Source organism: Gopherus evgoodei, chromosome 4 (genome assembly GCF_007399415.2).
Source record: "Gopherus evgoodei ecotype Sinaloan lineage chromosome 4, rGopEvg1_v1.p, whole genome shotgun sequence".
Taxonomy (NCBI): domain Eukaryota; kingdom Metazoa; phylum Chordata; order Testudines; family Testudinidae; genus Gopherus; species Gopherus evgoodei.
This window is the reverse complement of record NC_044325.1, coordinates 25,513,133-25,540,074: the sequence shown is the minus strand read 5'-3', so window position 1 is coordinate 25,540,074 and position 26,942 is coordinate 25,513,133. Positions and strand designations below refer to the sequence as shown.

The 26,942-nt window shown below is 42.6% G+C and overlaps 1 protein-coding gene across 5 annotated transcripts in view; it reads right to left on the bottom strand.

Moving 5' to 3' along the window:
* The window catches only part of BEGAIN (brain enriched guanylate kinase associated), a 252,168-nt gene that overhangs the window by 71,959 nt on the left and 153,267 nt on the right, over positions 1-26,942 (bottom strand). For 4 of the 5 annotated variants that reach the window (XM_030558745.1, XM_030558749.1, XM_030558746.1 and 1 more), the window contains 2 exons: positions 24,976-25,032; positions 17,918-17,984 (listed from right to left, as the gene is read on the bottom strand). In XM_030558745.1, the coding sequence (XP_030414605.1) occupies positions 17,918-17,984; positions 24,976-25,032 (124 nt within the window). The remainder of the gene's footprint in view (positions 1-17,917; positions 17,985-24,975; positions 25,033-26,942) is intronic. The other variant, XM_030558747.1, reaches the window with a different exon arrangement.

Sequence of the window (26,942 nt, the reverse complement as noted above, 5' to 3'; positions counted from 1 at the left end):
TGAAAAGAACTGAACTTTTGGGATATACTCACTTATTTATCAAAATAAAGAGAATATTTTCACTTGAGTATGCCCTGCAATGATTAGGAACTTTAGGAAATGCAGCATTGCTGCGAATAGGAAGGCAAACATTTTGAGACTGCCATTATACAGCTGCTTATGAAATCAATATACTTCATGACCACAAAATAATTAGGCAAGTTCCTTGACAGGTGATCCAGAAAGGGATGTAATTCTAGGAATTGTTGAGATAAGTGGGGATAGTATGGGGATATGTTAGGGGTATTTAACCATTGTAGTTTTGAGTTGTAGAGTGTCTAGGTCAGGAGTGGGCAAACTTTTTGGCCTGAGGGCCACATTTAGGTATGGAAATTGTATAGTGGGCCAAGAATGCTCATGAAATTGGGGATTGGGGTGTGGAGGGGGTGAGGGCTCTGGCTGGGGGGTGTGGGCTCTGGGGTGGGGCCAGAAATTAGGAGTTCAGGGTGCAGGAGGGGGCTCTGGGCTGGGGGCAGGGCATTGGGGTGTGAGGGAGAGGGCTTTGGGCTAGAACCAAGGAGTTTGGAGGGTGGGAGGGGGATCAGAGGCAGGGGATTGGGGCACAGGAGGAGGCCATGGTGCAGGGTTCGGGTGGCGCATACCTCAAGCAGCTCCGAGAAGCAGCAGCATGTCACCCCCCAGCCTCCTATGTGAAGGTACGGCCAGGTGGCTCTGCGTGCTGCCTTGACGGTAGGTGCCGCCCCTGCAGCTCCCATTGGCTGAGGTTCCAGGTCAATGGGAGCTACGGGGGTGGCGCTTGGGGCGGGGCAGTGTGCAGAGCCTTCTGGCTTCCCCTATATATAGGAGCTGGAGGGGGGATATGCCGCTGCTTCCAGGAGCCACGCGGAGCCACGGCATGTGTGGAGTGGGGCAAGCCCCCGACCCTGTTCCCCGGCTGGATCTTGAGGGCCAGATTAAAAGGTCTGATTGGCCGGATGTGGCCTGTGGGCTGTAGTTTTCCCACCCCTGGTCTATGTCCTTAAGAGAGAGAGAAACAAATGGCTGTGTATATGGGCTTTCAATAACCATTGTATTAGGGAACCATACTGTAGCTTGAAAATGTTACTAGGATGATCTCACGTGTAAACATTGGTAACTTGTTATTCAAAAGAGAATGTTAGCAATTTCAACAGAATTGCTCTCTGAAGGCCACCTTTTTAAACCCTTTCACAAGGGGTCAGTGCACTCCCCACTGCATAGGAATAAATCTGTATTTAAGCATGCAAATCAGGTAAATGCAAGTGCAAATAGGTACTTGTTCATATAATTTGCACAGCTCATCTGATACATGTAGCTTTAAAATCTGTTTTCCTTAATATTATACAGCAGCACTGAGTTATCAAACTAATTGTCCAAATCTGTGTTCATTAGAGATAGTTTCAAGCTACAAAGCTGGAATTCTGATCTAGATTCAAAACCCCATGAGTATGAGGATGTTCAGGTGTACCATACTTGAAAATCTTTATTAATAATAAGAAGACCTGGATGGAGTAGATTTGCTACAAGTTCACTTTCTATATCCCTAACACATATGTTAAAACTATTTTGCAAACAGGAAACAAAGAAGGAAGTAATGCCTCAAATCTGAATTACTGACCCAATCTCATTGTGGGACAGGGTGAGTGAGATAATTCTTATTGGACCAGCATCTGTTCATGAGAGAGACAAGCTGAAAGCTCAAAATCTTGTCTCTCTCACTAACAGACACTTGTTCAATAAAAGTGATTACCTCACCCACCTTACCTCTAATATCCTGGGACCGACACAGTTACAACAACACTTCATCCAACAATCTAATTGTGTCCATCAGAGTTAAATTATAGAATTTAATCTTATTAATAATAACCAGTATGTCATTTGTTTAAAAATGACCTTGGGTGCAATCTGATTTATGTTCTTTATATCTAAACAATACAGCATTATTTAAAGGTAACTTGGAAGAGTCTTAGTGATTTATCTAAGGCTTTGGATCTCATGCTCTGACACTTTAGTGGAAGAATTACTTGCTCTTAACTTCATATTTAACTACATGCTAGAAAAGGTCTCGAAAAGGTTTGTTTCCTTGACTACCAAATGTCACAGACTCAAAAGTTAATTTGCATGGAGCATGGTTAAAAAATTGTGTATAATTAATAACATATCACAGAAAGAAATGTTAAAGAAGCGCTAAGATGCAGCTTGTTAAGCAAGGAGCTTCAATAATTGTGGGTCTCTGTTTGTTTGTCTTTGCTCTGTAGAGAAGTAGTGGTGTTAGTGTTCAGTATTTTTCCCATAGAGTGCAAGCCTGCTTGTACTGAAGTCAATAGGAGCTTTGCCATTTGGAAGTAGGATCTGGTCCATGTAGTTTAGTTCAGTTACAGAGAAATAATCCTAACTTAATCAAGAAAATAGAAATGAAACATTTCATGTTAGGTCAGCTCTGCTTGAATTGAAATACTTTGTTTTGTCACCTCAAGCCATCCAGAGTTTGGGTGTGCAAGACATAGTAGTCCCTGTACCCTGTTTTCTCTACTTCCAGTTATCTCCAACTCCTGGAGCAGGCAGCCAGGGATGGATAAGAGAGGGCAGACCCAATATGCTAGCCAGCACAACTGAGCAAGTAACAGGGTGTTCTAATTTGCTACTGCTATAAGTCAGCAATAAATTATGTAACCCTCCCCTCTGCAACAAAGGAACGGGAGAGAAGTATCTGAGCCTCTGAGTGGTATCTCTGAAGCACAAAGCCTCCCAAAACTATTCTTGTGGTGAAGCAGCTTACATGTCACCACTTGCTCAGGATTATTGCTAACGGCACAATCTAGCCCTAAGTAAAGATATGTGGAAAGATGATGTGGAACAAGCAGCAATTAAATGGTGCAAAATAAGGAAACAAATGTGTGCACCCACTGAAAGTTCACTGGAGGCTTATTTATTGTGTTTTTGCTACACTTTTCTGTTTTTTCCCAGTCCTAGATTAAGTCTGTAGCATTCTATTAAAAGTTCCTTTCCTGTTTATAACTGTTTTGGCCTGTTCTCACAGAGCTATTTCTCTGCAGAACTAGCTGTTTCTAGCTTTAGTCATGTTTATAACTGGATGTAATTAGTTCTATTTTCTATCCTACATAATTTTTTATACCACATGTATCCCTGTAGCACCTGGGCGCCTTCCAATAGTGCATTAAGCAACCTGACTACACATCTGTCATGTCTCTCTCCTATCTTTATTGGCCAACTTCTGTTTGGTGAAAGACAAAGTTGCCTCTCTCACCAACAGAAGCTGGTCCAATATTACTTCACCCATCTTGACTCATGTCCTGAGACTTACCCAGTGACAAAAGTATTGCAAACACCTTTCTTGTCTCCTCCTCTTTCCAGAAGGAGAAGAATGTGTCTTATTTTGATTTTTCTTTTTTTGCGTGCAAAATGTACCTATTGCCATGTACTTATAGTACAGAAAGAAAGGTCAAATTGCCTAACCTTGCCTTTAGCCACACCATCCAGACTTTAAAACCATACATATAGTCTTCATCTGACATCATCTCCCCACCATTGTTACTCTGCTTGAAGAAAGACACACCCTAATTTTCATCTTATTAGTAAGAGTCTTTTCTTGAACCAGCTGGTCTGCCTCCTGTTCTGTGCTGCCACTGCTGCTAATTACAAGCAAATTTTGTTAATTTCATTTTAATCTCCCTGCATATCAGTGAATTTAAATGAACAGCCTGGATTCCTAGGGTACAGCAGTGCTGGGTAGTAACGTACTAAATGCATTTTAGCTGGAAGGATGAGAGATGGTGCTGATTCGTGATAATCCCCTTGTGTCAATTTAATAACATCTTCCGAGAATGTTACAAGACACTAGCTTGAAAGAAGAAATATTTGTTTCCTGTAAAAGAGGCAAGTAACTAAGTTTATAGTGAACAGAGAGGATGCAGCTGGAGACAGTCACTGTAATAATAAAACTGACAAATGTCATAACAATAATGATTCTATATACGATTCTGAGTGTACAGGATTCAATTATTAGAGATCCAATATTCAAGCTAACCTTTTTGTCTCTTTTTATATGCACCCCCAGTCATTATCTTCTTCCTATCTTGACTAATTTCATACTCCCTCCTGTGCAGTCAAAATTACGTTGTTTTGAACTCTGTAGCTGCTGGGCTGTCTGTTTCTGTGAGGTGTTTCTTCCTTCACTGAAAAATAGATTTTTGGAAACAATTGGTAAAAACCACTTCTAGAGATGGGGAACTGGGGTAAATGGATCCCATTCAGTCCATTCAGGTATGGTCTTTGTTAGGCTATGACAAACACTGCCTTTCAATTTTTCATCTATATTTAAAAAAGTAGGATACAACTAGTGGAAAGCTGTCTCATCTCCAATTATGCCTGTCCTCTATCGATATCCTAGAGGCTATGTGGTCCAGTAGATAGGGCACTGGACCGGGACTCAGGAGACATGGCTTATATTCCCAGTTCTGCCACTGGACTGCTGGGTGACCTTGGTCAAGTCACTTCACCTTCCTGAGTCTTAGTTTTCACATTTGTAAAAAACTGGATTGCTGATTCTTGTCTTCCTTTGTGAAACATTTGAGATGACAAGTGCTGCATTGGAACTAGGTATTATTCTTAGGTTTTATTCTGGGATGAGGTGCACAAACGCTTGCTGGGAGCCAATCTCCTCCTAGTCAAGAACAATGGGCAAACATCCAAACTGAGGGATTTCTCTGAGCTCTAAGAGGGGTCAAGAGCTGCCCATTCAGTTGGTTATGATCCTTCAGCAGAGGCTGACCCTGGATGGTCACAATGGGCAAAAACACCTTTGCCTCCAGAACTCTCACTCCTGAAATCCCACCAGACTCCATTCGCTCCCCCATATAATTCAATGTGTACGTCAAACTGCTGGACATGGTGACTGTAAGACACCAAAGTCTTTAACATCAGCTATATTCATGTGGCAGCTATGACTTTAAATGTAATGAATGAAAATGGCACCTGGATGATGAGCAGCTGGCTGAAGATAAAGGTAGGTAAGACACAGGTGACCCTAGCAGGAAGAGGAAACACTATCACTTTCACTAAAGAGTATTTGCCCCCTTTCCTTTATCGAAATGTTATGCAACCTAGAGGTCTTCCTGGACTCCTCACTAATAATGGATTCACAAATAGCAATAATGGACCAAGGTCTGTGTTTTTAAAGGCACGTAAGCGTGTTAGATGCCTAACCTCCTATTTCATGGGATTTGGGCACATGCTTCTTATATACTCTTATGCTTTTTTTTGAAATTCCAGCTGAAATTACTTTCCCCCTGCTGGCCAGGAGACAGATTCTGTATTCTGACATAGACAGACATGGCCGTAGAAATTCAGGTACCAGGATGAAATGGATGACTTGAAAAACTCAGTAAACAGGGACTATCCTGGGATACTTAAAAACAACTGTTACTAGAATATTCCCTGAAAATTAGAACCACCTGGTCATTTTACCTGAAATCAGAGAGAGTCCAAAACCCAGGCAAATGCTTAGTAAATATAAAGCAATCACAAACTGGAAATAGAAACCAGGAGACATGCAGCATGTTGGAAAGCAAGGAGGGCCTGCTCTGTAATCAAGGTTACAAAAAGGAAATTGGAAGTGAGATGTCTTCAGTCACCATACAAAACAGGGTGATGAGAGAAGTTCTGTATGTCCTCAGGCTGTCAGAAGTAGTGAAAGATTTCCTATTGGGGATGGGGAGAGGAAGAAAAGTTCTGACTTTGGGACAAAAGGAGATTTTAGAAACAGCCTCCCATTGTATTATTTTCAGCCACTGCGTCAGAGCCAGCAAGTGCTGCCATATGAAATGGACATACGAGGTCAATCCATCTATGCTATTACAAGTGAAAAGCTAACTCCTGTACATGCACACACAGAATGGAAAATATGAGTCTGTGCCTGCTCAAGTCATGCGCACAGAACAGCTGATGTGTATGCAAGTCGCAGATTTGTGCATGGATGTGCATCTACATCTCCACAAGTGCATGCAGCTTGGGCCTGGGTAATTCGAGTAAGCAAAAGTGCACTTACAATTTTGGGCCTGGGCTTTTAAAAGTTTGGTCTTGAGTGTATTCATCTTTGGCAACAGTTGAACACTTTGTCATGCTGGGGAGGTTACTGAAATGGATTTGGATAGAGAAAAATTGAATGCAGGGTGAATTTATGCGGGGAAGAAGGTGTGTGTGAGTGATAGATAGATATGGGTTTTGGGAGTAAAAAATGGTTCTAAGATAAAAAGAAAAGGTCTTAAAAACATCTAAGAAATTAGATTTTTCAATAATTATTTTTATAAATTACTTGGCATTTAGAGTAATTTCTTCCCCAAAAGAAGATTTTTAGGAAGTTTTCTTGGCTCCAGGAAACACACTTTCTCTGGATTCTGCCTTGACTGACTATCCCTCTAAATGTCTCTGAGAATTCACAGCTGTCCTCACTGAATATAAGAAAATGAGCCTGTCAGGTAGAGCTGACTCTAAATTTCCTTGTCTTTGGGATGCAAATCCCTTAAAGTATATTTAGGTCACCTCCATTTCACATTCAGCAAAAAGCAAAAACGCAAGTGCTTCTTAGTGAAGGAAGAAAATGAGGTGCTCTAAATCACTCCAACTGCTCAAAGTCACCTTCAAAGTCATCATTCTTTATGCAGGAACAAGATCACATGCTGGGTTTTCAGAGTCCTTAGGTATAAGTCAGAAATAGCCTGACATTTCCTCCTTGTATCTATCTTCCACATTTTTTATTTAAATACTTATGGCTGATTGAGAGCTGTCATGGGAAAATCAGGCACAGATTTTTATTCTAAAGTCAATGCCTTGGCTCATCCAGAGAGACAAGGTGGGTGAGATAATATCCTTTTATTGGTTTATTGCATTGGTTCAACCAGTTTGTTAGACGTTAATGCAAAAACTGAGGTTTCCAACCAGATTCACCAATCCTTCCCCTGACTCTTCAGTTCCATTGCCCTGACCTCTAACAAGTTGAGCTGTTTTGGCGATTCTCTGGCAATTCTCAAAAACTGGGGGGGGGAGAGGGAGAATCATTTCAGGTCAAATAATATGTTGAATGCTTTATTTTGGACCATTTTGATTTAGTTTTTAAAAACTAAAAGGAAATTTTGAAACAAATTGATTTGAACTGAAAATTGAAATGCTTTATTTTAAAAATGTCAACTTTTTAATTTTTTCTAACTTCAGTTTTTCCCCCCCCCCCGAAACAATTCTGTGAAACCAGAGCTGTAACTAGGCATTTTGGTGCTCTGGGTGAACAAGCATATTTGGTCCTCTACTGGTTTTTTGAGTTAGGATATTATAGAGTAATGATAATGCAGTTATTTTTGTGTAGCACTACAGTAGGTAGACAATAAAAGCAACTTTAAGATTCTTTTAGATACCACACTGATTTTCATACAATCCTATAACATGCCTATAGCATCCTATATAACAGGGGTAGGCAACCTATGGCACGCGTGCCAAAGGCGGCACATGAGCGTATTTTCAGTGGCACTCACACTGCCCAGGTCCTGGCCACTGGTCCGGAGGGCTCTGCATTTTAATTTAATTTTAAATGAAGCTTCTTAAACATTTTAAAAACCTTATTTACTTTACATACAACAATAGTTTAGTTATATATTATAGACTTATAGAAAGAGACCTTCTAAAAACATTAAAATGTATGACTGGCACGCGAAACCTTAAATTAGAGTGAATAAATGAAGACTCGGCACACCACTTCTGAAATGTTGCTGACCCCTGCTATATAACCTGTAAATAAACTCACTGAGGTACTAAAAACAACATGGACTGAAAATAATCATAACAAAAATATGGATACTGCGATGACTTAATAGCATAAAACCTACTCAGAAAGACAAAAAGATGCATTTCTGTTTATTAAAGAAGGGATACTGGTGGTTTTCCATCATCCCTGGACTGAGACTATGGCTATAATAAACAGCCACCTCTCTCAATGACACAGTGGAGACTAAATGGGGCCCACGAGTAAACAAAGAATGCACTTACCATGGAGGTGGATTATCCAGCAATTGAATTATCACCATAGCATCTGACTCTGTAAAAGCAGAAGCCATCCTTTCTCTGGCCTTTATATGATGGAGATAGCCATTTTAGGGCCGGGGGAGGTTATAAGATTTGTTTTTTGCCTTTTGCATTGTGATTTTATTTTTCTAAGACGAGTATTGATTGTTTGCTTCCTAGTACCACATTATGGCTGGTTTATACCTGATCATTTCTCCCGCTGAATCCTGCCAAGCAAATTGTGATGATGCCCCTTTTAATTATAGCAGCATGGCTTGTTTGTATAAGGCCAGTGTGGGAAGTATCATTTTGGGGAACTTTGTTGTGACAGTTGATAAGAGGCATCACACATCCTGCATCTTGGCAGGGGGTTAGATTAGATGACCCTTGCAATCCCTTCTAACCCTGTGGTTCTATGACATTTGACTTCTGGCCAGGCGAGGCCCCTCACACCAAACTGTGGGGACAGAAGAGATTATATGGCTGTGATGATTGTGAAATCAGATTATGCTGTGCCTCAGTGTGAGACAATGCCAATGCTATGGTATAATGAGTAGATGGACATATCACCAAGGTGACAGCCCTGGCCTCATACAGAATGGTGTTAGAAACAGACTGGCTGGATCAAAGCCCAGAATGATACAAGCACTGGTCACAGTGGACATGTTTCTTCACTAGTGGATATCTCATTAGCAGCCCCATCCAGATTTGCACCCAATGCAGATTTCCCTATTGGTCTCTTCCCCTGTACAGTCAATAGCCTGTATTTTTATCTGTCTGGGCACAACTGAAAATTGTCCATAGCTCAAAAGTAGAGACCTTCTAAAAGAAAAGCCAAGGTGTGTTCAGCATCCTGGGCTAGGCTGCCCTGAAGGTGTCAAGTCCGTGATGTGTGAGTGCACCTTGCTGGCCAGGGAATGGAGCATCATAACAATGAGTCAGAGGGAGGCTCCTTATTCTGTTCTCTGTAATAACAATTGAATCATGCTGGGGCAGCAACAGGTAAGGATAGGTCACAGTAACAGGAAAACAAGGCTCCAGGAGGGAGCAGGGCATGTTTTAACCCTTCTGAGGGTTGACTAAAAAGGCCAGTTTTACTTGTGCAGTGTTTACTTTCTTTGTTTCTACTGTTGCTTCCCCCTAACTGCAAATCATAAGCGGCCCAGGACATCTTCATTTTTCTCGACTGAACATTTTCTTCTAAGCAAGGAAGTCCCTCTATCTTCCCTCCCCACTTTTGCCAAGCGGGCAGGTGGCTCATCCCATCAGGGTAACTGTTACTCTCTCTGCCTCATCCTGTGCTGGAGCTTTGTCCTCTGCCACCATCTGGCAGCACCTCACTCCTGGATGAAACCTGGCTCCTAACCCCCGCAATTTTATTCCTCAGCCACTCCCCTGCCTCTACTTCCAGTGATTTGACCCTCCCCCCAGATGTTACTGCGCAATGAGCATGCTCAGTAGGAGCCAAGCAGCACTCAGTGCCCTGCCTGCCTCCCACCCTGCCCAGTATCCTAGTGCCTTCGGGGCCTGATGCAGCCAGGCTCACTGGGCCTGCAATCCTGCAGGCAGAGGAGGCCCTGAGCATCCTGGGCTCCAGCCAGATGCTGCTAGGCCCAATCCTATGGGGGGCCCTGATGCTGCTGGGCCTGATCTTGCAGGCTGCCCCATTTTGCATCCCCAGCGGCTCTGTGTCCTGGTCAGCTGCCCCGCTCACCTTGTCCTAGTTATGGTCCTGTGTGAAACTGACACTAATTCACAAATGTTTCAGAATCGCTGAATCTGCTTTTTTGACACAAAACGTTTTCCAACAATTTTCCCAACAAGCCCCGTTTCTTTTCAGTGATATCTCCATGACAGAGTCACCTATCCTTGCGCTTTGGACATTGCTAAACTGTAGTCATATTTCATTCATCTGAAGGCTTCCCCTATTGGAGATGTTGGAGAATGCATTATGGACATGACACTAGATAAGCCTCAGAACATACAAGATTTAAATAAAGCAGTGTCTGGAAGCCCAGAGTCTGCAAGATATGCTCTGCTCCTCACTCATAGACAGGAAGCAGAATAACAATCAGTGGAATGCTCAAGTCTCTTAACACATTTTGTGGCCTGACACTCATTTATACTGATCTCTCTTTACAGTGGGTATAAATGTAACTTCTCTCTATTATACATTGCAAGAGTGGCCATAATATTAATGAGAATCAAGTCCTCATGGCATACTAGTACCTGAAAGCCTGTGCTGTTGCCTGGGAGTAATTTGTAAAGTCATGTGGCTACAACCCCTCCCCAAAAACGGCTGAGAACTTAAAAATTGGACAGTAGCAGACTGCAGCTCCCAGTGATGTTTGAATCTGGTGATATTCTAAACAAAAAGCTCTCAGGCACATTTGTAGCTGTCATCAGTGCTTCACACTGATTCAACAGATATTGTAGGCCTCAGGATGATGTTTAGGATTATTTCATGTTCTGTGTGGATAGCTGTGTTGAGGTGTGGAGGGGGTATGTGTCAGGGCCGCCAGGGGGGGGAGGGGGCAAGAGAGGCAATTTGCCCCAGACCCCGGGCTCCGCAGGGGCCCCCACGAGAGTTTTTCGGGGCCCCTGGAGTGGGGTCCTTCACTCGCTCGGGGACCCCAGAAAACTCTTACGGGGCCGGCCCCGGAGCTTCTTCCGCTCCCGGTCTTTGCTGGCGGGGGAGTCATTCCGCTCCGGGGTGGAAGGACCTCCCGCCATCGCATTACCGCCGAAACGGGACCTGCCGCCAAAGTGCAACCCGGTCTTCGGCGGTAATTCGGCTGCAGGGGGCCCTTCCGTTCAGGGACCCGCCGCCGAAGTGCCCCGAAGACCCGTGGCGGGGGCCCCCCGCCACCGAATTACCGCCGAAGAGCGGGCTGCACTTCAGCGGCAGGTCCCACTTCAGCAGTAATTCGCCAGCGGGGGGCTCCCGCCACGGGTCTTCGGGGCACTTCGGCGGCAGGTCCCAGAATGGAAGGGCCCGCTGCCACAGAACAGGGCTGGCTCTAGACAATTTGGCCCGAGGGGGGCCCCCTGCCGCTTGCTGGTCCCACGGCTCCGGTGGACCTCCCGCAGGCATGGCTGCGGAGGGTCCGTTGGTCCTGCGGCTCCGGTGGACCTCCCGCAGGCGTGCCTGCGGATGCTCCACCGGAGCCACAGGACCAGCGGAGCCGCCTGCCGCCGATGGCCCCAGGCCCCCGGAATCCTCTGGGCGGCCCTGGTGTGTGTGTGTGCTGGGAGATTTGTGTTGATTTGTGCAGCTGGCAGGTGGACCACATAATCCACCTGTGCAATTTCCTACATACAACCAATGAAATTGTTGCATGCAAATTTGCTGTAAATTAAGGGTGGTGGTTGGTTGAGTTTCCTCTGATATCACAATGTATGGCATAGATAGATACACGCCTTGCTGTAGCTGTATTCCACACAGGTGTAATTTGTGAAGTCAAAATGGTGAAGAACTTAAAAAGTGGACAATAAAGACTGCAAATCCCAATTATTTGAACCTCGTCATATTCTGAACAAAAAAAGCTCTTAACCATGCGTGTAGCTGCTTCCATTGCTTCACCCTGACTCAACAGACATTCTAGGCTTCAGAGTGACCTTCCTGGAGTCTTTTTACATAGATAGTGAATTTCATCCTGAACACATAAAGAATTTAACTAACTTTATGGACTTCACACAGAAATAGAGCCAGCTCTGGGAGTGGAACATGGCAACAATTTAACAGTCCCCAGCATCTCTACACAACAGTTTGGGAAAGAATGTAAAGGATAATATTGTAAACAGTTAAAATTAGAGGGGGGAGTTAAGTAGGTAGAAAATAATTACCTAAGGTCAAACTGTTTTATGCACTCTGATGTTATTAATAAAAAAGCACCCTGTGGTTTTTTACATTGTATTTTTTATCAGTCAGATCCTTGGAAAGTGCTGCAGTCACTTTATTGAAAAAGCTTGCAGCTCAGATGACTTCATGGCCACGAAACAGACAGAAGTATCCAGACCAGATCTAGGGGAAAGCAGGATTTTTAAATTGAATGGCAACTCTGCCTCCCTGCTTTGCAAATGACAACAGCAAGAGCTCAGCATCACACAATGTCTCAGTGAAGCAAAGGTCTAATACTATCATGGCCACAAAATATTGCTTTTATTTAGCTGGCTGACAGCTGGGTATTTGGGAAGAAAGAGTGAAACATTTCTTTGACAGGTTGTTGAAAAAAAACACTGGTGGCTGTTCGAAGCAGCTGGAGGTTTAGAATGTTGGAAGTAGTCCTGGGAGAAATGGACTATTGGGCAAAGGGAGGATGTGAGGTCATCGGTGCCAACTCCGTGGGTCACCCACAGAAAAAAAAAAGTGGGTGCTCAGCACCCACTAGCTACAGCTGTTTGGTGGTGCCCCTGATCAGCTGATTGCCAGCGTCCCTGATCAGTTGCTTGCTGGCTTGGGGAGGAGCTTGGGAGAGGGAGGAGAGCAGCAAGTGGCAGGTAGGCAGGGTCTTGTGGGAGGGGCAGAGTGGGGGTGGGAAGACAAGGCCTCGAGGGAGGGGGTGGATTGGGGGTGGGAAGATGAGGAGCAAGGGTGGGTCTGAGGAAGGGGTGAAGTGGGCCTTGGGGCAGAGTAGGGGTGGAGCACCCCTGAAGAAAAATATGTCAGCGCCTATTGCATGAGGTGGTCAAAGGTGCATGATAAATTTTCAAACTGTCAGTTAATTTATCCCATACATCCCCAGTTCACCACATAACTCTGCAGTGACATGGCTATCACCTCCACAATCCACATACTGCATGTGTACATAAGTACATCTTAGACCAGTGATGGGTTCAAATTCTGACATCTTGTAATCCTGTAGAACTAGAAACAGCCTTACACCACTGGGCAGTCCCAACTTTCCAGTAAGAACCAGCTAAAGCTTCTAGTTAATGCATCACCTTAAAACTGTGCATTTTTATTTACAGAAAAGCTATTTTAGGTTATTTTTTGAGATTATGGCTCCCTCTGTGCACCTGGACTCACGGAGCCAGATTTTCTTTGGCATCTAGCGGAATTTTCACAGGCCCCTATCTCCATGTTTAGGTGCCTAAAAATCTTTTGAAAATCTGGCCCATGGTAAACAAGGCACAAGGCTTTATATATAGTGATACACCCCACCCCCTCCAATTCTTAAATCTCTTGAACATTGTATTGTAAAGTAATTTTTCTCTAACATATGGGGCTTGGGATGGTATAAAAGTTTTATCAGCATTAATTTGGGATGATCTGTATAATCTACAATCACTCTGCCATTCATGGCAAGGTCATGCCAAGTCAATGTTTTACTCAGACTAACTTCAGGGCAAATTAGTGAATGTTGGTAATATTGGAACTAGAGGAGATATAGTCTTTAATTAAATAGCATGTGACAATCACAACACAACACTGCAGGGTTCTGCATGTTTCTTGCCGTCCTCTTAATGAAAAAGAGTCCAGAATTATGCTTAATTCTTTACAAAGATTGTTTGTATTTTACTTCTCTAGACGTTGATTCTGACAGGAGCATGCAAATCACCAAATTCAGATCTTGACTATGCTAAGAACAGGCGTTTGTAACAGCAGACTCTGTAGTTCTCGGTCTGTTAGCCTCTGGTGTAACATGAATTTAGTATGGCAGTGCTTATTTACACCAAACTAACCTTGATTTTTATCTGAATAAGGACCGCACTTTTCAACCTTTAGCCACATTCAGCAGGGATACTGTGGATTGCATTTTGTTTCTGGACTTTCAGTTGGGCGACAATACTTGGATAGGGTCACAAGGTTATTTTAAAAAGTTTTTTTTTAAATGTTTTATAGGTCAGTATTTAAAAGCAGGTACAGATTAGGAGAAAAACAACTGATACACAGTTTTTTCTATTTAATGGAACTTATTTTTACGTCACTTTCAACAGTAGGTACAAGAGGATTTAAAATGCCAGATTCCTCCAAAATAGGGCAGTTACTAGATTTGGTTTCTTTGCCTTTCCACCTAATATTTTTGTTTCAATTTTTTTGGGGGGGGGAGGGTAGAGGCAAAAACATAGCAAACTTAGTCCCCAATCCTGCACCAGCACAGAAGCATTCAGAGCCCTTTGTCTGAGCAGAGCTCCTTAAATTCAATGGGACTCCACCTGCGCACATGCTGTTAAAGGACTAGGACTGTAAAAGTATTGCTTCTGCTCCCCAACCCCCTCCCTGTTCATTCCATTTGGATATGTTAACTGTTCAGCATCCAAATACGAACCAAAATATATAGGCAAAGGGAAAGCAGAGCTTGCATGAGTTTGGGTTTTTTTTTTGCCTGTTTTTTAAGTTTCTTGGGATTTCTATAAAATATAAAACAGCACCATCCAGAGGCTTTAAATGCTTTTGAAATACAGTGAAACACAAACTGACCTAGACAACAAATATTAATCCTGCTGCTTCCCCAACACTGAAAGTGGGGCGAGAAAGAGACTTCTTTTCAGAGTAGCAGCCGTATTAGTCTGTATCTGCAAAAATAACAGGAGTACTTGTTTCACCTTGAGGCAATTTGAGACTAACAAATTTATTTGAGCATAAGCTTTCGTGGGCTACAGCCCCCTTCATCGGCCTCTGTGATCCTAGCCCACAATAATAGCCAGCTCAGCTTTTAATTCACCCCATTCTTCCCAAAAGCTTGGGCTTTGCAATGTGCCCTGAAAATCAAATGGTTTGGGCCATTTGAATCAAGAATGGCACACTATCTGCTACACTCCTCTTCCTTGTTTTTATTAGTTTCCATTTGATTTTGTTTGTTTTTGCCAACAGGTTCCCCATCTCAATGTTCCAGAAGACAAAGCAACTCTGAGATTAGGTGTTCCATAAAGCCTTGGAGATCCTCTTCAGTTCCCGTGAATCAGTCTTCACTTCCTCTTGTGCTGGTAGTGTCATAAACAGATAGCTAAGGGTTAACATCTCTTTCACCTGGAAAGAAGTAATCTGAAACACCTGACCAGAGGACCAATCAGGAAACAAGACTTTTTCAAATCTGGGTGGAGGGAACTTTGTGTGTGAGTCCTTTGTTCTTGGTCTTCTGCCTGTCTCTCTCTCGGCTATGGGAGGATTTCTGTTTCCTGCTTTCTAATCTTCTGTTTCCAAGTTGTGAGTACAGAGATCATAATACAATAAGGGTTATTGTTTTTTTTCTTTTGTATTTACATGGTGTAGTTGCTGGAATGTTTTGAATTGTATTCTTTTTGAATAAGGCTGTTTATTCATATTTCTTTTAAGCAATTGACCCTGTATTTGTCACCTTAATTCAGAGACCATTTTTATGTATTTTTTCTTTCTTTTTACATAAAGCTTTCTTTTAAGACCTGTTGGAGTTTTTTCTTTAGTGGGGAACTCCAGGGTATTGAGTCTGTGCTCACCAGGGAATTGGTGGGAGGAAGAAGTCAGGGGGAAATCTGTGTGTGTTATATTTACTAGCCCGACTTTGCATTCCCTCTGGGTGAGGGGGGAAGAGAGATTAGCTCTCGGTACTTCTATTTTCCAAGTCTGGAAACGGGGGAGGGTGGAATCCCTCTGTTTAGATTCACGGAGTTTGCTTCTGTTTATCTCTCCAGGAATCCAGGGAGAGAATACCTGGAAGGGAGAAGGGAAGGGAAATGGTTTATTCCCCTTTGTTATAAGACTCAAGGAATTTGGGTCTTGGGGTCCCCAGGGAAGGTTGTTGGGGGGACCAGAGTGCCCCAAAACACTCTAATTTTTTGGGTGGTGGCAGCTTTACCAGGTCCAAGCTGGTAACTAAGCTTGGAGGTTTCCATGCTAACACCCATATTTTGGACGCTAAGGTCCAAATCTGGGATTAGGTTATATGACAGGTAGGAATAAAGAAAGGTGAGGTTCTCCACTGGGACCGTGTCCTGTTCGACTCATGCGAAATTCTCTTCTCATGCTTTAAAGCACAGACTCTGTTGTGGGTCTGAGAGCTCTTGTTTATTCCAAAGTATTTGGTATGATCTAGAAAACTTTTGCTTTCTATAGTGCCTGGCGTTACCTCTTTCTTTTTGTTTGCCAATTGGAATTTCAAAGTGTTATTATTTAGTTGCATTGTGGTTGCAATGACAACGTGCTAGGTGCTGTCCGAACACAAATGGAGACACAATCCCTGTCCCAAAGATCTTACAATAAAAAAATAAACGAACATATGAAGGGTGGGGGACAGGGATATAATCAGATAGATATAACTTAAACAAATCTGCTCACTGTCTCCACCATTGCCCCTCACTTTATCAATTGTTTGCCAGTTACTAATGTACTGATAGTTTATTAACTATGTACCACATCTTGCATCCTTTATTTGCACAAAATTCCTGGGATATGAATGGATCCATGGATATTTGGAGCCTGGAGGAGAAATCTTCAGATTTAAGGTTCAGTTTCCAATTTCCTGTTTAGGGCCTGGGGGGCTTTAAATTATGCATTCCTGGATTCCTGGATTTCCTCCCTATTCCACCCTCCAATGTCTAACAATCCATTTCCTGTCCTCTTTTTCTAAACCTGAAATTCCCCCATCTTCATCAGGCTCATTGCCAAGCCCAATTTGTCTTGCACAGCTCCAGTCTGCCACTCCATTCAAATGTTATATGCTATTCTGTGCAATATGCCCCAGGCTCTGCACTAACATCCTTAAGGGGCTCTGTCAGCAGTAAGTATCTCTGTGCATGCATGAGGGATTGTTAAAGGACCAGAAAGGAAGGTGAGTTGGGAATGGATGGTTACAGGGTCAAAGTGAGCAAGGCCAGCTCCAGCGTTTTTGCTGCCCCAGACAGAAAAAACAAAAAAAAAACCACAAAAAACAAACAAAAAAGCTGAGATAGTGATCGGCACCTGCTCCACTTTCTTCTTCGGTGGCAATTCGGCAGAGGGACCCACCGCCGAAAAGCCTGCCATGCCGTCCCTTCCCCTTGGTTGCCCCAAGCACCTGCTTGCTGAGGTGGTACCTGGAGCCAGCCCTGAAAGTGAGGATGTGAAGGGTCTAGGAAGAGTAAAGACCTGAAGACCTTTTGAGATTCAGGCACTGCAATAGAATTCCTCACAACACAGTGTTTACAATTGTTGTTCCATGCATGTCCTGCCTCAACATCGCACCCAAATTTCTCTTTAAAAACGTCCTAAAAATGAATATTATGTTAAAAGTGCTTTGACAAATAAGCATCACCACTAATAAAATTACAGGGTATTTTTACAGCTGCAAGCAGAGTGTGACTGTATGTTCATGTGGTTCATTCGAAATGTTCATAAACCCAGAGGCCCATATCTGGTGCAATAATTTCTCCCCCTCTAACTGGCCTATGGCAGTAGGATCAACGCTGGCACAGAAATGAATATACTGAGATTGACTGATAGTTATGACAGGATATGAAAAGACTCTCCAAGCTCAATTAAGTCACTTAATAAAGCTGAATGAATGTACCAAAGAGCCATGAAACATTTTTCAGCTTGGTAATTTGGATTGCCTCATTTGAATCTTTTCTTAATTAAAACCTAAATATTACAAACCCAAGGAAAAAGAAGTTATTAGCCAAATTAACCAGAATTCTTTTAAAGCCAGCCAGATCATCAATTGATATAAATTGACATATCTTTGTTGAAGTCAATAGAACTATACAGATATACGCCAGCTATGGGGCTGGCTCATTACATTGATAAAAGTCGTGCTCCCTGGCTTAGTATCCCCCTGTGTACAGCACAAGCTTAATCATATCAGTTACGCCGCCATTTGTCCTGTAGCTTAAGAACCATAAAAATATATTTAAAATTAAAAAAAAAACTTACCATCCTGTAAAGTTTATCTTCCAACTCCTGATTAATTCTTTGTAAGGCTAGGTAATTATTTTGTATCCTAAAACAAAGATGATATAATATAATTAGAAGTGTTCACCTATTTCTTTTTACTTGTATTTTTGCACCTCAGCATAAACTTGGGCTTCCATTAATATTAAAGTATATTTACTTTTCACTTCTGCTGCCTATCAATGGTTAGGAGTTTAAAGCCCAAGGCTTTAGCAATATATTTACCATCCACTTCCTGAGAAAATCACTTTGTCATATTCGCTTACTATAGTTAGAGGCAAATTGTGCCAGAAGCCCCGAAGGCACAAGAGCCAGCGCCATTCCTGGGCATAAGTATGCATGGAGCACCAGGATGTGGGACCCTGCACAGAGGGTATCCTATGCACCATGTTCAGGAATTGTGGTGGTAGAACTGGGGGAGAGGCATGATCTGCAGATCATCAAGTGCATGGATTCACTAACCAAGCCCTCAGGTTAAGGAGTGAGGCTACTGGAGTTCTGAGATTGCAAGTACAGCCACATAAAGTCATCACTGAATGGCTTAGGAGAATTCCTTCTCCAGCTAGACCATGCCCTAGCACACCCAAAACATTGACTTGGGCTTGGTGCAGGGAACAAAATGTTGCCCTCAAAAGGATGGATAGACATTTATTTTTATTAACACAATGGGACTGGGGTAGGACATAGGAAACAGAAGCTTCCTATTTATTCAGGAGTTACATACTCAAGAAAGTTTGTCAGCTTCTCCAGGCTGTCCTGCTAGTAACCATAGTGTTCTAGGAGAAAAGTTGCCTAGAATCGGCTATGTCAGAGACATCAGCCATTAATATAACAATAGTTACTGTGCCTCATTTTTCCATATCCTAAAGGATGTTGGTGCCCTATTACACATGTACATAAGAGCCAATCAGTATGAACTTCTGTATGCAGGTAGGGGCCATTGGCAACTTAATGTTCAGCTTTGAAAAGTTTATCTAAATGCCTCTCAAATCTCTGCATTGGACATCTCATGGGAACAGACCTAAGGCCTTCTTCACTATGATGTCCTAGGCAATGGACCCTGCTAATAGTGAACTTGGATATAATGAACAACTGGGCCTAGGCTGAGAAGTCTGAATCCGAAGTCAGCAAAAGTATAGTGGGCCTAGAATCATGGTTTTGGTTTGCCTGATTATAGAGATAGGGAAAAGCCTTGAAATGAGGACTGAACTATGGATTCAAACTGCCCCAGAATTGGATGAGGGGATGGTCAGGCTGATTTACAATTAAATAGAGTGGCATTCCACTGCTTTGTGCTGTAAAGATTTTCATTCCAATTATATGACAAAATTCCCCATTTAGAGTCTGCACCAGCAGATCATAATTGTGGGACTGTGCTTTCCCTATGTGCTCAGAATTCTTTTGGGGTTGCAGGGTAGGGAGAATGGAATCTAGGTGTTAAGATCTGTCAGGCAGATCTGTGAGGAAAATTTTTGCCCCTAGTAAAGCTGTGGAAGAAGGAGGACTTCTCTATGGGGGAAATTCCCACTGTGAAAGTGGGTAGGGGTGAGGTCAAATTAAGGCCCTTAAGCCTTATTTTGAGAGCCTAAAGAGGACTAAGGTGCTGTACAGACCTTCTGTTGGCCCACTACACAGAGATGAACTTCACCCTAGAGGAGGGCTCTGCGGTAATGCTGTCTGCCAAGTGGACGACCAAACTGGTGAGAAAGCGTGTACAACGAGCCCTTGTACAGGACTAGAGGTCAGTTCATGAAATCACCAACTGAACTGATTACATCTCCTGATGTCATTGTTACAAATTCTAGGTGATTAAATGGCTTGGTTGGAGTTCACAGATCTCTCTATCTTCTCTGTTCCTATCATATGCACCAATTCATATTAAGCCTCTATATAGATGTCTGCTTCTGCAACCACTAAATAGGCTTTCATTGTTAGCCAGATTCAACATGACAAAGAAAAGTCTGAAGCTGTATTACACCCTATCCACCTTCCTCCAGAAAAAGCAATAGGAGAGCGAGAGAGAGAGAGCAAACACTAAAGGTATATCTGTATATCAAACAAAAGTGCCAGCTGACTTGGGCTTGGGCTGCGGGGCTGTTCCATTGCTGTGTAGACTTATTGGGTTCAGGCTGGAGCCCAAGCTCTGGGTCCCTCCCCCTCTGCGGGGTCCTAGAGCCCAGGCTCCATCCCGAGCCCAGAAATCTACACAGTAATGAAACAGCCCAGCAGTCCAAGCCTGAGTCAACTGACATGGGCCAATGATGGGTTTTTCTTTACTGTGTAGACATACCCATATGAGGCTCCCTGTCTACACCCTTAAGAAAGCTGCAGGCATAGAACATGACCTAATGCTGCTCTAACTCATTAATTATCTGTGCTATTCAGATGAGGGCATGCCATGGAGAGTAGCTGATCCCCCTGGCTTTGCTCCTAATCCAGCACAGGCCTGATTCTGCACTGTTTTGCTATTGACTTCAAAGAGCACAGGGTCAGTCCCCATTAACACAACTCTTCGTGTGACACATAATAGTCTCCTGTGGGCTGTAATATTTTGGTCTAATTTTACTTGTTGTGCTTAGTGTGGATGTTGAGTAGCATTGGTGGCCTGTGATATACAGGAGGTCAGCATAGGGTCTGGTCTACACTAGGAATTAACACTTCTGAGCGATGCACTTAAACCAACCTAACCTCCCGGGGTAGGCAGTGTTAGGTCAATTGAAGAATTCTCCCATTGACCGAGCTACTGTCTCTTGGGGAGGTGGATTACTTACACTGATGGGAGGGTTTCTCCCATTGGTGTAGAATCTTCACTGGAGCACTACAGTGGCACTGCTGTGGTGGCACCACTGTGCTGCAGTAGTGGTTTCTGTGTAGACAAGCCCTAGATGATCTGGTGGTCCCTTCTAATATTAAACTCTTCACTCTGACAGTGCCCCCACTGTACGGGTGCAGTACGAATGTGTCATGGGCCATAGGTCCCTGCTCCTCCCACTCTAATTCCCTACTCCATTTCCATCCAGGTTTGCTCTATCCACAAGAGTTAGTGGACTGTAGCATGTAAACCCTAGTTCTCTGAAGTACTCCTTTCCAAAATCAAATTTTTAGAAAATTAACAACACTCACTAAGCAAGAGCCAAATCTCAACAAAATGGTGACAGCTGAGGTGTTTAATGCCTATTTTGCTATACTCTTCACTAAAAAAGTAAACTGTGACTAGATATTTAACACAATTAGTGTTAATAACAAGGTGGAAGGCACACAAGCCAAAACAGGGAAAGAATAGGTTAAAGAATACTTAGATAAGGGAGATGTATTCGAGTTAACCGGACCTGATTAAATTCACCCAAGAGTACTTAAAGGAACTAGCTGAAACAATTTCCAAACCACTAGTGACTATCTTTGAAAACTCATGGAGGATGGGTGAAGTCCCTGAGGACTGGAGAAAGGTACTTAAAAAGGGGAACCACGAGCATCTGGAGAAGTATAGACCAGTCAGCCTAACTTCGATACCTGACAATCATTTTGTCAACACTTAGAGGATCATAGGGTTATAAATAAAAGCCAACATGGGTTTGACAAGAACAAATCATACAAAACCAGTTTAATTTTCATCTTTTGCAGGATTACTGGAAAATAGATGGGGGAAAGCAAGAGATGATACATTTTGATTTTAGTAAGACTTTTGACAGTCCCACATGAATTTCTCATAAGCAAATAAGGGATATGTGGTTTAGATAAAATTACTATAAAGTAGGTGCATAACTGGTTGAAAGACCAGAGTAATTATCAATAGCTCGCTAACAAACTGTGGGGGACAGGGCGGGCGCTTGCAGAGGTCTGTCGTTGGTCTGGTACTAGTCAATATTTTTACTCATGACTTGGATAATGGAGTGGAGATTATGCTTATAAAATCTGTGGAAGACACCAGGCTGGAAGGGATTTCAAGCACTTTGTAGGACAGGATTAAAATTCAAAAGGACCAATGAGAACTTAGAAAACTAGTCTGAAATCAACAAAATGAAATTGAATCAGGTGCAGAATACTGCACTTAGGAAGGACAAATCAAATGTGCACCTACAAAAAGGGAATATTGGCTAGGCAGTAGTGCTGCTAAAAAGTATCTGGGATTACAGTGGATCACAAATTGCGTATGAGTGAATATTGTGAGGCAATTGTGAAAAAAGGCTAATATAATTCTGGGGTGTATTAACAGAGTGTTATATGTAAGACCTGGGAGGTAATTATCTTGCTCTATTTGACACTGGTGAGGTCTCAGCTGGAATACTGTGTCCAGTTCTGGGCACCACACTTTAAAAAAGATGTAAACAAATTGGAGAGAGTCCAGAGGACGAGATACAAAAACGATAAAAGGTTTAGAAAGCCTGACCGATAAGGAAATGATAAAAACAGTGGACATGTTTAGTCTTGAGAAAAGAAGATGGGGCGAAGGAGAGGGGGAACCTAATAACAGTCTTTGCATATGTTCCGTATGTCCACAGAAGGTAGGACAAGAAGTAATTGGCTTAATCTTCATCAAAGGAGATTTTCCCAATATCTAAGCTAAAACTTTCTATCTATAAGTATAGTTAAATACTGGAATAAGCTTCTAAGGGAGGGTGTAGTATCCCCATCACTGGAGGTTTTTAAGAAGAGGTTAGACAAATATCTGTCAGGGTAGTGTAGGTATAGGTGGTCCTGCCTCAGTGAAGAGGGCTGGACTAGATGACCTCTCAAGATCTCTTCCAGCCCTTCATTTCTATGAAAACCCCCACAACATAGAAGGAGCTGAGCTTCAGAAAGTGTTTCTATTGAGAACTGTATGCAAAGGTAATCAAAATAAAGTAGATAAACACACGCACACACAAAACCCAAACTGGAAAAATAAAAGACCCACGAGGCCAAAAGAAGTGTCAGTACTGTGAATGGGGAGTGGGGAAATGTACTCAGAAATATATGGAAAAAAGCATTAAAGGTATGAAAGGAAAAGAATATAATAAAATTAAATAAAATCTTTTGGCAATACATTTAAAAATAAAGCAGGAGTGGGGAAAATTAATCTGACCTGCGATGACCACATGACCAAATGGTAACATAGCCCCACTTGTAGAAAAAGCATTCACCCCGATTGTCTGAATTTTGCAGTGTCCAAGACTTTTAAACTGTGAAATCTGTCAGCTTTGTAAATTTCAGTGGTAACTGGGTTGGATGAGCTATGAATTGCCTTTTACAAAGAATGAATTATTTGATGTGACCCTGTTCATTTATTATGTTTTTGGTGCCTTCTCTGTGTCTTGTAGTAAATTCAAATTGTACGGCCCCCTTGTGCTCTGTATGTGTGGGTGTGTGCACCCATGCAGTGCAACTGCTCATATGTTTCTCAGGGCCTAATAAAAAGAAATCTGATCATCACTACCATTAAATATCTATGTAGTCTAACGTAGCAGAAAATACCTTCCCCTTGCAAGGTAAAATTCACCCCTGTGCAGATAGCTCATACAAAGCCTATACACTGAGACCTCAAAAATGTGGGTTAAATGAAGCATAGGCCTTGTGCAGCTGGCCCTCTGCACAGGAAGAAATTTCACCTAGACAGCAGTTCTGCTTTGAAGAGTGACTGTACAAATGGCACCTTCTTCTTCAACAGACTTGTTCCTTGTCTATACTCTAAAGTTTTATCTACTTTCTTACAAAGATGCTTTTTTCTCCTACTAGCACTGCGAAGGAGCCAACACAGCTGTGAGGGCCCTGTTCAGGAACCCACTTAAATACATGCTGAAATCCATCCCTCTATAGTGAAGCACTTAAACACATATGTTTAAGTGGATTTTACTCCTTGTGCATCAACAGAATTCTACTCTAAATTCCAAGCAGAGATGATGAGCTTTGCACAGTTATTACTGAAGGCATAATCTGAGAGTTGTACAGGTGTGGGTGTGGGCCTAATTTGACCAGCAGAACCTTTATTACTGGTTGGGGTGCAAAAGAAGGAATGATTCCAGCAGGGCTCTTTGAGCTCAGTTTGAGTTTTCAGGACTGGTAGTCAAAATGCATGGGTTTGTTTTTACTTTTAAATTGAACACACTCTTAACACAACACAGTTAGATATTGGGAAAAACTTTCTAACTATAAGGATAGTTAAGCTCTGGAATAAGCTTTCAAAAGAGATCAGAGTTCCCATCATTGGACACTTTTAGAAACAAGTTGGACAAACACCTCTCAGGGATGGTCAAGGTTTCCTTGGTCTTGCTGTGGCACAAGGGGCTGGACTTGATGACTTCTTGAGGTCCCTTCCAGCCCTACATTTCTATAACTCTATGATATGCAAATCATTGCAAGGCACACGGAACCCCACAATGCCATTTCAGCCACTTTTCAAAGCAGAACTATGGTTTAAGGGTGGGAATTTCAAAATTGCTCCGCATTGGCCAAACTCAGCTCCTTCTGATGTCAATGAAAGTTTTACCATTGAATTCAGTGGGAGCAGTATAAGACAACATGGTGTGCTTAGAAAATCCTACTCCTTTAGAGAATGATAGCCCATCAGGTCATCTAAATGTGCCCTCCCTAAACAGGAGATAGTTGTGTATAAAACAAACAAAAAAGGCAGGTTGTTTTGGCGTTACTGTGGATTAAATTAAGGGTGTGGGAGGCTTTAGAAGCAATGGCTAATGGAGCTTCCAGCCTTTAGGGACAACGCTGCTCAGAGCAGCAGTACAAGTTTAATGACTGAAATGTTTTTTAGCGTACAAGTGAGACCATGTTACTCTGTGCTTATCTAGTACAGTTGTTCACATTTTCCTTTCTCTTTCTTTAGAAATGAACAACATGGGAGATAAACTCTTGATGTTCTAATATTGCTCTTACTGTTCTTTACACACTGATCTTCATATAGTTATTTTTACATGTTGCCGACACTCTTTTGGATCATACTTTTGTTTAAAATGTTTATCTGTTTCCAGTTTGGGGATTTCTAGGTGTTTATCTTGCCTTATTTTTTTATGTTTTTGCTATTCTCAATAGAAACAATTTTTAAAGCTCACCTTGTAACGTATTTTGGGCTTCCCACATGATAAGTCTTCGGAGGAGAAATCACCTGCCTGGAACATAATTTTTTGCATAAATTTTCTTCGTAATAAAAAAAACAACTACCAAGTAGAGTTTTAGAAAAGCATTTATATTCATTTGATTTTAATACTTTCCACTGATAATGTTCTTTGCAATAAATGAAACACTTTATGGGCCCGACTTTCAGGGGTTCTGAACATCCACAGCATCCACTGAACCTGATCCATTGTGCACTGATGTCAACAGCAGTCTTTCCACTGATTTCAACAGGCACTGGATCTGGCTCATTGACCTGAGCTGAAGTACTAGGCGCCCAGGGTGACATTACACCCCATATTCTTCATAGAAATATTGTTATGATATGAATATGGCATAACTAAGATATGTTTTATGCAAGATGGGTCATGTGAGGTATCATTGGAAAGGTTATGATTTACTGAATGTGATTATCCAATTTGTATGCATGTATCATTTCTGTATCTGAAGTTAGAAATATGGACTATGTAATAATTACAACTGTGTTTTTACCTGGGGAACGCCCACCAGAAATATGCAAATAACTTGAATAGGCCACTAGGAAGGACAATAGGACTTTGAAGAAACTAATCTCCCTCCTTCCTGAGAAGTTTCCTGGGATCCTGCTTTAATATGTGATCATGTCACCTGGTACAGGATACCATCTTGACATGCTGGTACTTTTTCACAGGAAGTGGGTGGGAGTCAAACTGGGAAACAAAGGATTCCTGCATATACAAATCCTATTTAAGGCTGGGGAGTGAGTTAATCTAGACTCTTCTCCACTGCTTCCCCACCCAAGAAGGAAAACTGCTGAAAACAGCTGAAGAAACAAAGGAATTAAGCTGGAGGAGACAAGGGCTGAGCCCAGGCAAGAAAGGTCAGCCTGTGAAGGGTATACCTGGAGATTTAAACTGCAAGCAGTGCAGTTTACCTTCAAGAAACTCTGCACCCTGCATAAAACAACTTTTAGGGTGAGAAATTACTGTTTGTAGCCAATTTCTTTAACGTATTCTGTCTAGTTTGCGTGTTTTGTTTTATTTGCTCAGTAATCTGCTTTGTATTGTTTGCTATCCCTTATCAATTAAAATTTACTTTTTGTAGTTAAGCTTGTTTTTTGTTTATTCTAAAACCCAGTTTGTGCAATTCATAACTGGGCGGTGGGGGGAGGGAGGGCAAAAACTGTGTATATCTTTCTCCACACTGAGGGAGAGGGTGAATTTCATGACCTTACAATGTATAGATCTCTATACAATGCAATGCAACATAATTTTGGTTTTACACTCGAGAGCAGTGATAGGCAACCTGCGGTCCACAGGCCACATGCAACCTATCAGGGTAATCCACTGGCGGGCCACCTGACAGTTTGTTTACATTTGCATGGCCATCTGCAGCTCCCAGTGACCCTTGTTTGTCATGCCCAGCCAGTGGGAGCTGCGAAAAGCGGTGCGGGCCACAGGGATGGGCTGGCTGCTGCTTCCCGTAGCTCCCATTGGATAGGAATGGTGAACCACGGCCACTGGGAACGGCAGGCATCCATGCAAATGTAAACAAACTGTCTAGTGACCCGCCAGCGAATTACCCAGACAGGGCACAGGTTCCCCACCACTGCTCCAGAGGGTATGGGCACAGAAGTGCTGGGAAATTCCCCAAACTGAGTCCTCCCATACATAGCTGACTCCAGACTGTGTGATTCTATAGCTGGGTGTGTGTGTGTGTGTGTGTGTGTGCGCGCACGTGCATGCTGGAAGGGGCTTGAGAGCCTGTCACAGCAGCACAGAGTAAGGGGAACCCAGGCAAGTGGGACAGGCAGTGCTCAGTAAGACCTCAGCACATCAGCTGGTGGCCCGGAAGTGGGAGATCCAACCCATCACACTCAGAACTTCTGAAAATCAGGCCCTACCTATATAAACAACCTGTCTACAGG